The 13,349-nt window shown below is 35.8% G+C and overlaps 1 protein-coding gene across 1 annotated transcript in view; it reads right to left on the bottom strand.

Annotated features, from left to right (window-relative positions):
* USP47 (ubiquitin specific peptidase 47) overlaps positions 1-13,349 on the bottom strand; it is a 40,710-nt gene that overhangs the window by 9,106 nt on the left and 18,255 nt on the right. Inside the window, exons 12-22 of the mRNA XM_009892648.1 lie at positions 11,435-11,566; positions 10,661-10,737; positions 10,256-10,311; positions 9,289-9,401; positions 8,291-8,395; positions 7,062-7,269; positions 6,529-6,644; positions 5,363-5,482; positions 3,306-4,083; positions 1,252-1,427; positions 990-1,070 (exon numbers count right to left, since the gene is read on the bottom strand). Coding sequence (XP_009890950.1) covers positions 990-1,070; positions 1,252-1,427; positions 3,306-4,083; positions 5,363-5,482; positions 6,529-6,644; positions 7,062-7,269; positions 8,291-8,395; positions 9,289-9,401; positions 10,256-10,311; positions 10,661-10,737; positions 11,435-11,566 — 1,962 coding nt within the window. The remainder of the gene's footprint in view (positions 1-989; positions 1,071-1,251; positions 1,428-3,305; positions 4,084-5,362; positions 5,483-6,528; positions 6,645-7,061; positions 7,270-8,290; positions 8,396-9,288; positions 9,402-10,255; positions 10,312-10,660; positions 10,738-11,434; positions 11,567-13,349) is intronic.

Below are 13,349 nucleotides of genomic sequence, written 5' to 3'. Positions count from 1 at the left end.
CATGTTTTACCACCAGACCTGTCCACTTAGCAAAATGACCATTACAGTGCTTTTCATAAACAAGGTAGGCAATAAATTGATTAAAATTAGGTTTAACTAATTTGTGTAGTGGCAGCCATTTGACAGGTCATGCAAATACTCTGAACGCATGCCACTGCAGAAATAGTCTTGTTGTCTGTATTAATAATTGCCACCATTATGTTAACATTTTAAACAATTTGAAAGGTGCTTTTAAATTCAATAAGCCATATGATAGTAAAAAGGCCCCTTTCCTGGCTTTCAATGGTCAGACAGATCAGAACTCCATGACTGAAATTTACTTTTAAACTTATTCCCTGCTTTATCAGTTCTGCTTCAGTCTCTTACGCTTATCCAGTATTAGTATGTATACTGCAGTTTGGTTCAAAAAATAAAGTCAGAAATTAAGGTGCGTACAAAGTCAAATTTTAAAGACTGCAATCTATATAGTGAAACAACTTTTATACTTTTAATGTCCCAAAAGCTGTAACAAGCAAGTGAGCTGCAACACAAGAGAGGCACTTTGGTTTCAGGCTTGTCTTATGCAGAGAGGACTATTATCCAGCTAACCATTCTGATAAGCACTGTCTGCAGTGCATGAATGCAACAAATTATAGCAGTACAGTATTACTGAAAACCGCAACCATGAGCAAAACCAGTTTATTATTTGGGAAGAATTCTACGTGACTTTCATACATTTAAGGAAAACAAAGAAACAATTATTTTCATTTTTCCTGCATTTACACCGCAGAAATAGACACACTTAAGAGAGATACTGTCAATCACATTCCAATTGTATACTTGGAACAGCATGAACAGAAATAATCTCAAGTTCCCTTTCTAAATACTGGAAAACTTGCAGGAAAATGCAAGAGAGGCGCGTTCTTTTTTCCAAGATTACAGAGGAAAACCTTGGTGAAGGCACACACTAATATTTTCATGAATCAATCTTGATATATTCAACACCTTACCTCTGGCTCATTTACCAAAAGTTGATAGACCTTGACTCTGTATTCACCCTTCTTAAGGGCTCTTCCAAGTCTAATAGTTATCTAGAACATAAAAGGAGTATCTGTTAGAACTGGTATCAAAATCATATTTTGTAACATGCTACCCAAGACCAAGGTAATGATTTCACCTGGCAGGTTAACAAAAAGTTGTAAGTTATGTTCTTAATATTGTCTATATTGTATCAATATATTTTTTAATGACTCAGAGTAACTTCTGAATAACCTTATTGTCATCAGAAAATGACGAAAGTGTCTCATTCAGCCGAACGCTCTCAAACTCTTGATTGCTGGCATAGACTCTAAAGACTTTGAAGTGAGAAGATGGAACTCCAACAAAAGGCTCCAAATGTTGCTTGAAGGCAGACAGTGTAATTCTTTTATCAACATGCACCATCAGCCCTAAGCAAAAATAGAGATAAAAATGGCATGAAACATCGCACGACCAAAAAACCACAACCCCAGAACGCACTCTAGCGTATTATTTCCATATATTCACAGTTATCACTTGCAGCAAAACAGTACTGAAAAGTCAGAATTATAGTTAATGACTATGTTTACATTTTATGTGAGGGTGTTACTGAAACCTTTTAAGAGCTTTGCTGTGTTTTAAGTGTTTATGGGGAGCTACTCCTGTAAGGCACAGCAGTTCCAAACTGCCCTATTTTGCAATCAGTGAAGTAGTGGAGCAAATCAGAATCTTCTCCATTCAGTAAGAAAATAAATAGTGTGGCAGATGGAGCATTTGCAGATAAGCCCTCTACAGGTTTCCCCTGCCTCAAGAGAGAGACAGAAGTGCTTCCGAGTTGGGGCTGGCCAGGCACACGCCACTAAACCTTTTTTTTTTTTCTCCTCCTGGCTTTCAGGATTAAAAAGTTTGGTTAACTCTGTGTTCTGGAAGGCCACAGGATATCACAAGGCAAGCTCAAATTGAGATTAAGGGACTTTTTCATGGAATAATTTTGTAATTAAGGAAAAGCCCCTTTAGTAATGAAATTCTGGAAAATAAAGTGAATAGTTTATCTTTAGAAATTGTGTTTCTAAATATAGGCAATTTGGACTACACTCAAACTACAGTATGATTATATTGTGTTCTGACTCATTAGACTAAAAAAATTGCTATTCAGAATATTTAACCGAATAAATAATTTAAATTATAAATCTGTTCATATTGCCATACTAAAAATACAAAAAAGCTTTCCCCTCAGGATAATCATTTATACAGCGTGCTATGAAAGAGTCAAAATAACTGTAAACAAATAGGTCCTGCATCCAACTAGTCCTACCAATAAAAAAGTGAAAAAATAAAGTAGATCAGCTCCAAAGAAAGATCCTTCCAGGATAAAGGAGTAATTTCATTAAAATTTTAGTAGCTGCAATTAAATTTCTCTGTGGTTTTAAAATTGAAAGTGTTTGTTCACAAAAAAAACCCCACCAGAAAAAAAAAGATTTACTCTATTATTGTTACATCAGGATTTCTGGATTGACAGGAAGACCTTTGCCTTTCAAAATGTTTATCCTCTATCCTACTATTCTTCTATTATGCTTCCGTTAGTACGCAGGTACTGAGTATTGTTGAAATGATTTATCTTTACAACAATTAATATGCTACTTCGGCTCTTACACTGAACTTGTCTGGACAGTCTCATGGCAGTCATACCCATCATTGTACCCGTCCCTGCTCATGGCAGGGGGTTGGAACTACATGATCATTAAGGTCCCTTCCAACTGTAACCATTCTATGATTCTATCGTACTTCAGCCAAAGAAAAGCAACAGTCTACTGAACTAAATGATCAATATCAAGTATATTTGAATTTTCTTTACACTCAAATGACTAGGAGTTTTCAGGCTTGTTAATCTAAATGTTAACAGAATTACTGCTCTGTGAACCACAGTAAATAACTGCATTCTGAAACAGGTGAATCATCATCAGCAGATGCAATTATTTTCCTTTCACTGGAAGACAACTCAGCTTGCTCTCCAGAAAACACTTTCAAGATAAGGAAATAGATGTATCATAGAGGTAGCTTCTCATTTTCTTAAAAACAAAAACGCAAGACACTGTTCTAATATGTAATCAGTTATTACAAGACCAAAACTAGGCCAGATTTTTGCTGAACGTGACACCATGTCCCATCGTTGCACTTTCATTACCTTTAACTTTTAATTTGAATTTGACAAGTTTTTCAATACTGTCATTAGCCTTTTTAACACAGAACATGAATCAATACTAATAAAAGCTGGATTATTGTAAGGCACTTAAAATAAGAATACGTACATTTTTGCCCTTCTCCTGAACCTTCATCTGCAGCATAGGGTTCTGACTTAAAGTACATATATTGTGCTTCTCCTCTGCTCTTGCCACTTTCATCGTATTCACTATCTGTCCCAGAATCTTCTTCTGCTGTGTCCCAGGTTTCTTTCTTCCCCTGATTTGCTTTTGATCGCCTACTACTTGTGATACTATGAGAATCAAGTCCGTTAGCCAGGGGAAGCGGGGCATTGTCCACGTTGCATAAAGTATCACTGCTATGACTGGAGCTGAGGATATCACTGTCCACTGAACTTGTACTCCTGTCGTTATTTACATCCGAATCCGACCGTTCCTCAGACTGGAGATTTTCTGGATCAGAAATCTGAATTTGGTTTTCAAGTTCTCTGTTTTCTGCTGATGCTGAAGAGTCTATTTCATTTAAAGGTGATTCAATGTTTTCAAAATCACTGGCTTCCGTGCTTTTGCTGCTGTCTCCATTATCGCCCTCCTGCTGCTGCTGTAGGGACAAGCTTTTAAGCTTTTCAGTGCTTTCTTCAAGAATTGCCTCTACAGATTTCATATTACCTACAGGTCCTTTTACTCTTTCACAGGCTTCATCCAAGTTGCCTGCATCTCCACTAGACTTCTGATAAACTGCTCGTCTAAACTGAGATCCAGGTGATTGCTCTGGTAATGAAACATATAGTCTGATTGTATTTGCGTGACGATCCAAAAGTTTCCACAAATGAGAATCTGTATATGCCACATGACGATCTAAAGACTCTGAGCTTTCAATAAATACCTGAACATAAAAGAACAGTGTTGTATCATATAGTGTTATTTTAAATAAAAGTAACAGTAACAATAGCAAACGTAAGATTAAGCACACATTAGAAATTATGTCACTAAGAAACATCACTGTCTATAAAAAAATTAAAATACATGTTTAGAAAAAGATAGACTAAGGAGTCTGTGTTTTAAAAATGATTTAAACTTTTCCTTATTTTCACAATCATGTTAAGATTAGAGTGAACTGTAACCAGACTGACCAGCTGTAGTAAACTCTTATGTTCAGAATTGCATTTATTTATCACTTCACATGCACCCTTCACCTGTACACTAACACTAGTTATGGCAGTAATGAGCCCCACAGCTACAGTTGGCAGTCTTTATTTTCTAGTATAGCATCATAAATAAAAAGTCTTTAAATGTATACATAGGTAAGCAATAGCACAAATCGGAACACAAGGGAACAAATTTCTCTTTTCCCTTTGTCAAAGGCCACTGTGTTGCAATGACAATGTGAACGTGAAAGGGCTTGAAGCAACTGAATAACAAGTCAATGCCATTGTTTTGCTCAGCTGTAAGCCATCAAAGCCTTAGCTAATCTTTCTTCAGAGGACTGTGTGTTCTTGAGCTTAAATTTCAGAGACCGAGGATGTGCAAAATGTGCTAAAAGATGTGCTATTACTACTGTAGTAAAAAGGGCAATGCTACAGATGTTATTTAAGTACCGAGTTACTCTTTTTCTGAATGTATTACACAACTATTATTTGAAATATTTATTAGAAGTGTTTTGGAAAAAAAAATTTGGCTAGAGGGAATTTGCATAATAAAATTTACTGAATTTAAGACAAAACCCCACCAAAAATTTGCTCATAGTTTTGACATTTGTTTCTTAAGAATTTTAACACTGAGAGCAGGCACAGCTGTTCAAAAGGTTTCAAAACCAAATTAGGCAGGTTTCATAGTAATTTGCCAACCTGTGTTCCCTAAGAAGGGTGGACTTTTAAAAATCTTCATCGTAAGGTTAACCTCACCGTCATTTGAATCACTGAGTATGAACCAGAAGTCTGATTCTGAATCTGCCCTACCTTGTTATGTATGCTTGATTTCATATATAGCCTATAGTATTCCATCAGCACCACAGTATTTGCTAGTTAAAAACACTCCACACAGTAAGCAGTAAAATATATGACAATTATCCATTACAAATTCTGTACAGATATCCGTACCTTTTGCAACACCACAGTGAAGCCTACAAACACACAAGTGAACAAATTAAAAACCAGAGCACGTACCTTGTTGCTTCTAAAAAAGCCTTCGGCTTTCAGTGTTTTGCTGGAAACGTTCAGAAGACGCAAGTCATTGTAGCAACGTTCTAATACTACCCGCATTGTTTCAGCGGGCAGGTGTGTAGCCTAAAATAAGACATCGACAGTAAGGTAACACGCACATTATACATAATTTCAAATAGTGGAACAAGTACTTACTTTATAACATTATTTACAGGGAAAGGAGAAGGTTTGTTTATTGACTTATAAATTGCAAAAGACAATGTGGGCGAAAACCTCCCAAACCTGTTCAGTCCCAGTTCCTTTCCTCCATCCTTTGATATGTAGCAAATGTTAGTTTTTCCAAAAAGTCAGTAGACTAAAATGGCTTGGCTTTGCAGAGAACTGGCAAGTTGTTAGTGACCAGTAATATAAGGAATCAGACTTACTATTCAGGGTATGAACCAACTGAAAACAAAAAATATTCTTAAGCATCAGGTTTTGCACACTGTTCATTTAATTCTTAATTAGACTGAATTCAAATTACTGAAATCGTCTTTCATAACAAATATTAAGTTATACCAACCACTTAACTATTTTACACGGAACTGACCGAGTAAAATGTCTGTCTTCCAATTCAACGGAAGCAGTAACATCCCATGATTCCAGACCATGTAAAAATCAATTTGCATCTTAATAACAAGCTGGGGAGGCTTTGTAGGGAGAATGTGAACGACTCTGGATATTAAATTTCAATTCCTGATGCCAATGGTGGAAGTTACATGTTGGTTCACTTATATGGTAAGAGTTCACTAATTCTGTCACTGACTGGATACTCAGTGAGGTGGTTGAAGTTACTAACCCCAAAAGAACATGAACCTGAATCTTCAGCTTCCCCAAAAACGTTCTTCTCTGGTAAGCTAGTAGGCAATAATGGCCAGAGAGTGGCTTGTGCAAAAGCCCGGGTAGAACTCTGGATGGAGGCAGGCAGCAGATTGCTGCGTCTAGCAGCAGTGAGCAGACAGCCAAGCTCAACTGTAACAACTAACCTAAGCCTACTGGACATGGCACACACTACGAACTGCAATAAGTGCAGGCTCTCATCTCTTTTTAGATATTTAAATTATGACACATTTTCACAGTCAGAATGAATGAAAACGCTGTAAGACAAGTCCTTAACAACTGTAAATTACCTTTGAAATTAGCTGTTTAAATTCTGAAACTGTTTGATTCAAATAAGCTCGTATGCTTATTGGAGGAGCAACAGATTCAGTCTTTAGGTCAACTACGTGAACCTTCACCATGACCTCTGCAGGCAAGAAGAAAAAAAGAAAAACACACATATATATAAGAGAATTCAACAGGCAAAGAAAACGCACATATGCTTGTCTGATGTACTGATTAAAGGGTTGCATTAAATACATACAAACAGTAATGAATTTGAAAAGCAGTCCAATTTCAGAATTTCCTTTTCAGATCAATTTTAATGCAAAAATGTTCCACAGGTCGACAAATTTTAGTATACCTTAGAACTGCTTCAATCAGAAACAAGTTGGCAACACAGCATAGTATGTAGTTCTGAGTACCGACCTCTTAAAATTTAGCACAACAAAGTTGTTCTTCTTTCACACATCATAATGAAGTTCTACATTTTACAAGTTTTATTTTCATGTCATCACACAACACACAATTTTAGTCTTTGTCTATATGTAATTACATGTCTTACCACCAGGTTTGTAGCACTGGAAAATTTGGTCAGGTCGTCTTGTTTCCAACAGTAAGTCAAACATGTATGTTGATTTTACACCTCCAAGTAATAAACCCATTGGTGTATCCTCTTCTCCTTCATAAGATCGTTCCAAGTAGTCATGGAACTCATCGTATTTGACAAGACGACAGCAATCCAAAGGAACAGCCTCTTCTAAATCCATTAGCTAAATCATGCGCACAGGAAAAAAACGAAACAACAACACATTTAATAATGGTTTATTTGTGAGTTTAGTTTTTCCCTTGAAAGCCAGAAATATCTCAGTATGTGTACACGGAGGAATCCTTCACAAATTTCCACTTGGTTTTAGAAAAAACATACGCATACTTCATATATATTATATACGCATGCGTGCAATGTATATACATGTTTTCAAAATCAAAAGAGAAGCCTGCATCAAAAAGCAGAGAAGAGGGACGTTTGAAAAGTACGTATATAAGCACATGAAGAGAGGTCTCAGAAGCATATTCAGAGGAACACATTGCCTATCAGTTATATCAAAGGGCATCTTAGAGGCCTGAGGAAGTCATAGCCATTAATTACCTTCTGTGCTTCTCAAGGAGATGTTAACACATTCTGAATCTGTAACTGCCTTGCTCGTACTCTCCCAGTGAAAGACACATATGGCAAGAACCAAAGAGTACAAGCAGGGAAGCAACAGATGTCTTCAACTTCTACCTGTTTGTGGAAGGCAAAGATCAACAGATGCTTTGGTGCCCACTGATGTTATTTTACTAGCTATGCAGGAAGTTTCTTGAAAGAATCCTCTTATTACATACCTAATACAACAATTTTTACTGTAATACAGATTAAGTGTTCAAAATTCTTTCAACTTATTGGAGCTATGGTGAGTATAACAGCAGCTCTCACTGTCTGATTTTAAAATAAAGGTATGCAAAATCATACTGCCTTTTAAAAGGGCAGGCTGTATTGTTCCAATCAGAAATCATCTGATGGCTACTAACAGAAAACTCAGTCAATAATCCCCAACCAGAACACCTCTTAATGAAAACACCATAAAAAACCCCCAAACCAACCCCCAAAAAACAACGCACAAAAAAACCCCAAACAACCCACAGCCAAGCCCCCCCCAAACACTCCCACAGAAACCTAAAGACTGAAGGTACACAACAGTAGAAAAAAAAATTACATCTAACAGCTAAACTTTTCTGTTATGCATAGCATACCTTGTAAGCTATTTCCACAGCTTCCTTCAATGTCCTGTCCTTATGAACCTCTAATTTGTTTTCCATCATTATTTGCTTTGTAGGATGCATACAGAACAATTTAATCTATGAAATACAAAAAGAAGAAAACTGATCATAAAGGTATTTGCAAATGCCTTTCACATGAGAGTACATTTACAACCCTATATTTAAACAACCTAATATCAAATACATCTCTAGCTCTGCTTCAGCTATAGGACAGTTTCCTTTCAGCTAGTTACACAACTGCAGACAGAAAAAGTCAAAGGCACAGTAGATAGCACTAGTGTGTATATAGGGGCATCTTTTTGCAAGCTAGGGTACAACATTTATAACCAGAACATCTTTAACCTGTAGGCAGCATGCAAATCCTCCAAACCAAAATGCACATAGGAAAAATGAATGTGAAATTCCCTTTTCACAGAGTTATATATTTAGCAACCTTCTAATAAACAATCACTTGATTCATAGGCAGACCAGCTGACTGTCATGCTTTTAAATCACAGGTATCATATTTTGTTTGTTATTGTTGAATCCATGGTTGGAAAAAGATTCCGCTCTTTGTGCCAAATAATTATTTTAAATTAGTTTAGGAAACATCATTTCACAAAGCAAAGAGTCACAATATGAAAAGATTTAACAGTACAAAACACCTAACATACAGTCTTACATACTCTTTGGAATTCATTTTGCTGAAATCAAGAGATGTCAGATTAACTATAGTTTTATTTTGGTTTTAACACCAATTCAAATTCACATGGAAGACATGAACTCAACAAAAGTCTCTGGAGGATACATCTAACAGATGCCTCCCCTGTTTACAGGCTTCCAATAGGTGTACGATTCATTTTAAAGAGTTATTAATGCAAATACACTCATCGCAAGAGTCCTTGTATTGTAGTAAAAAAAAAAATACTATTTACTGTAGGAACATTTCTTACTAGAAATGTATTGTTGCTTTATTCAGTAGAAATTCTAACCTTGCAAGTGTTGCGCTCAATTTCACGTTGCCTCTTTTCTTGTTCTTCCAATTCTCTCTCTTTCTGTACCAATTGTTTAATATGCTCTGGATACTCATGTGCCTCAAGAAACTCTGCCAGTTAAAACAAAGCAATAGTTTTAAAAAATATTTTTTCCCATGGTGGGCAACACCTTAGGAATTACGGGTATGTTTAATAGTTATATTTCTTGCCTTCTTCCCTCTCTCTTCTCCATCCAGATTTCCCACTATACCATGTCCTGTTCTCTTTTTCATAATTTAAATGAAACTGAAGTCAGTCTTTTATTCCCCCTGATTATATATACATCAGCAACACAAGAAAATTCTATTAGCACAAGATTAATATTCCAGTATCAGAATCTTCATTTTCCACTGTGACATATTTCAAAAATCAACCTGTCAGCTATTACATGGGGCCAAGGATCCTCTAAGCCTTGGTGAACTAAATCAGAGATGAGGGGAATAAAAGACAATGAAATCCAAGGTTTGTTTCTGAGTATATAACTTATAGTATATTGTCTCAACTCCTAACTGAAACACAAATAATGAGGGCTGGTTAGAAAGTGTAAAACTTTGTTATTATGAAGTCCTTACATACTCGCTTTTAAGTGAGGAAGGTATTTTTTTTTTTAATTCTACTATCAATCACGACACTAATATAGCATTATAGTTTATTCAGTGTCACCCAGTAAAACTGTTCTTCATTTCCATGACAACTAAAATACTAAAAAATTAGCAAATTTATTTTGTGATGACCTTTTAATGATCAAAAGGTTTATTATAAGAAGAGTGATGAAAAGCTACAGAAGTAGGTTTACTATATGAAAGTTACGTTAGCTTACCCTAAAAATACCATTACCACCATCCTTACAAAAGTTAAGCCTCACACAAGTAAAGCATCTCCTTATTCCACAACAGAATCTTACAAGTTAACAAAACATACTTACTTGCATTTCTGGTTGGATCCTTCAGTCTATATATCAGCATGTATGCATTTGTAGAGCTGGTAGAGAAACAAACAGTTATCTGAATTTATCAGACAGGAGGACAATATTGACTTCAAATGTTTTGTTGTTGGTGGTTTTTTGTTTGTTTTGGGTGGGTTGTTTTTATTTTTTTTTTAAGGAGCTATGTCATACCTATCTTAGCAATACACTAACCAAAGCCAATTTTCAAAAACAAGTATCACATTATTTTAATGATCTGAAATGACAGTCAGGATAGTTTTTACAGCTATTTGAAGCACCTACTATTAATTTTCAGATAATATGTTCAGCACATGTATCTTGGCCATTCATTTGAATACACTAAAACACCACCAGAAAGAGCAGCAATATTACAGTATTACTAACCTAGCAAAAGCACTGGAGTAATAACCTCTGCTTCCGGAGGATCCACCATATGTTTTCTTAATATCTTCCTGAGTTATCTGACAGAAAATCAATTTAATGATTATTTGAGAAACTCAGACTTATCGAGATGCATTTATTCTCATTAGGAAATTTTTTATTACATAATTAACACATTAACACATTAATCATTCTAATGTTTTAAAATATTTCTGCTTATTTGCTGACAAAAAAAAAGTCTGTCTCAAAGTGATCTGTCTCCATTTTACAATGAATGAAAACATTTTTTTTTTTAAAGTAGGAACTTCATAGAAAAACATTATCCAGTTTCTTGATTGCAATAACATGTAACACCTGAAATGCATCAGCAGGACAGGTTTAACAGCACAATTTGGATTGTAATAGATCTACAAATATACTTCTCTAAGCAAGAAGTATTCTTCACATGCAAAGAAGGCAAAATTCTAAATCCAGCCTGGTCTGTACATGAATAAAGGCTTCTTTATGAACCATCCCCCCTTCACCATCGAGAAGAAACACTCCTCTCCCACAAGAGGCAAAAATCCATACATAAATATAAACCCCTAGAAATCAGTTAAGCTAATGAAACATACATATACTGCAGGACATTAGGATGAGAAGAGGAAACAAACTAAATGCTTGAAATACATATAATGAAGCTGGTTTTATGTGCAGGTAGGTACAAAATCACATGCAAAATGCCAACTTATTGATTCATCTCTAAGTACACAAGATAACTAAAAATACTGTTTTTACCTTGCTAACATGCTGATCATTAAAGCTGTACCACTGATCATCACTAAAAGATTTTATACAGGCATAATAATGGCCACCAGCAGCACTTCCAGAATGAACCATAACAGAAAAGAGCTCATACAGTAAAGAACTCTGGGGAGAGAAGAAAAAGGTGCGATATATATATTAAGTGAAGGTAACCAAGTGATCATATTAAAAAGTCTTAAAATAATTACACAAACTCAAATATATAAATAAGTTGTATGTTACAAAACAGATCTGTGTAACAGAAATGCATTACTGCAATAGACACTGAACAAAATCAGAGCTCTGATACGCTAAACATCACACAAGAATACGTAATAGTGGAAGTAAAGAGGAATTTCCCCTTTCACTGGTGGGACGAGGAAAGGAAAGGCCAAACAACTTAAGAAAAAAAAAAACTATGGAAACATTTTTGAACTGGCTTAATGCATTACCGTTACTTCTTTTCTGTACAAGCTCAGAATTTGTGACTTCTTGTGCTAGACAGGTATTAAATCTCCGAACAAGAAACAAAGTAATGACCAACTTGCCTGTAGCTACAAAGTTTTGGCTTCTTTGCCATCACCCTTCTCTGCATTCTTGAAGATTGCTTTTTGCCCCTTAATGCATATTGCAAACCAGCAACACACTATTCAATGCTTACCAGCGCTCAGCGTTTCTCTCACAGCACATAAACCTTTCTTTTCATAGATGAAAGGATGGAAATAAAGGGTAATAAGGACATACTTTCAGTGTTGTGTATACATTAAAAAATAAAACTGAACAATACTGACTCAGACAAGTGTTACAAGAATTAACTATTTTTAGATTATATAGAGGAAATGCTCTGAAAATTCTTAGCATACACTGCAACTATTATTAAGATATCCAAACCAAAAAGCTAACAACATGGCTTGACAGCTAGTTTGCTTTGAGAACAAGGAGTATGAATTAATTGGCCAAAGCTACTGTTAATATTAGGATATGATATTTGCATTAGATACATTACAATACTCTGTCCCTGCTCCAGTTAAGTGACTATTAATTTATTTTGTTTTCCCAGGTAAGACTGACAGTATTCAGAACATTCATCAGAAATCACTCTCAAATGCTTCAAGGTAAATGGAAACAGGGACAGGTATGCAGTTTAAAATATAAGTCAGCCTTTAAGTATTTATGAATGTAACAGTTACAGCCAAACAGCTTCCAAACAAATCTGAATAAAAGCTATTAGCCACGTTTCAGATGAGTTCACTGAATAACGACCCATGCAGTACACATTGTAGACATTACCATAAAACTCAGGATTTTTGATGAATTTTGTATTGGCAAGAAAACTCAATCCGGTTTCTCGAAGACCTCTGCTAATCTATGTCCCACAGAAGGATGACTGCTATCCTAGACTCACTTGCTGCTCAATTCCTTTACATTAACTCAAGATGACTGAATATTTAACATTTAGACCCACAGCCTCATCTATATGACCGTTTTTATAAGGACAAAAAGTGGATGGCAGAGACTGATCAAAACTTTCCAATCTTCTCCTACCAAACTGCAAAACACTTTTTGCACTCAAAGCTGGTAGGCCTTTAATAGCTCACTTCAAAGGAAAAACAGTGCTCACAAGACAAAACAGTCTTCAATTTGAGTGTCTGCTGCCAAAACAAGTTATCTGGGAATTCTCAGTCTGACAAGCTGGGAAGATCTTTATTCTCGGGTGACCTCCAAAACAGTTGCACGCTTTCCTTTGCTGTAGTGTCATTTTTTGGAATTCGAATAAACACACATGGTCCCACTCCCATTATCAGAATAATTTCTATTTTTATTATTTACATTTGTGGTGGGTTGACCCTGGCCAGCAACTAAGCACCCACCCAGTCACTAACTCCTCCCCGCAAGTGGGCTGATGGAG

Source organism: Charadrius vociferus, unplaced genomic scaffold (genome assembly GCF_000708025.1).
Source record: "Charadrius vociferus isolate BGI_N301 unplaced genomic scaffold, ASM70802v2 scaffold19, whole genome shotgun sequence".
NCBI lineage: Eukaryota > Metazoa > Chordata > Aves > Charadriiformes > Charadriidae > Charadrius > Charadrius vociferus.
This window is presented reverse-complemented; position numbering and strand designations above follow the sequence as displayed.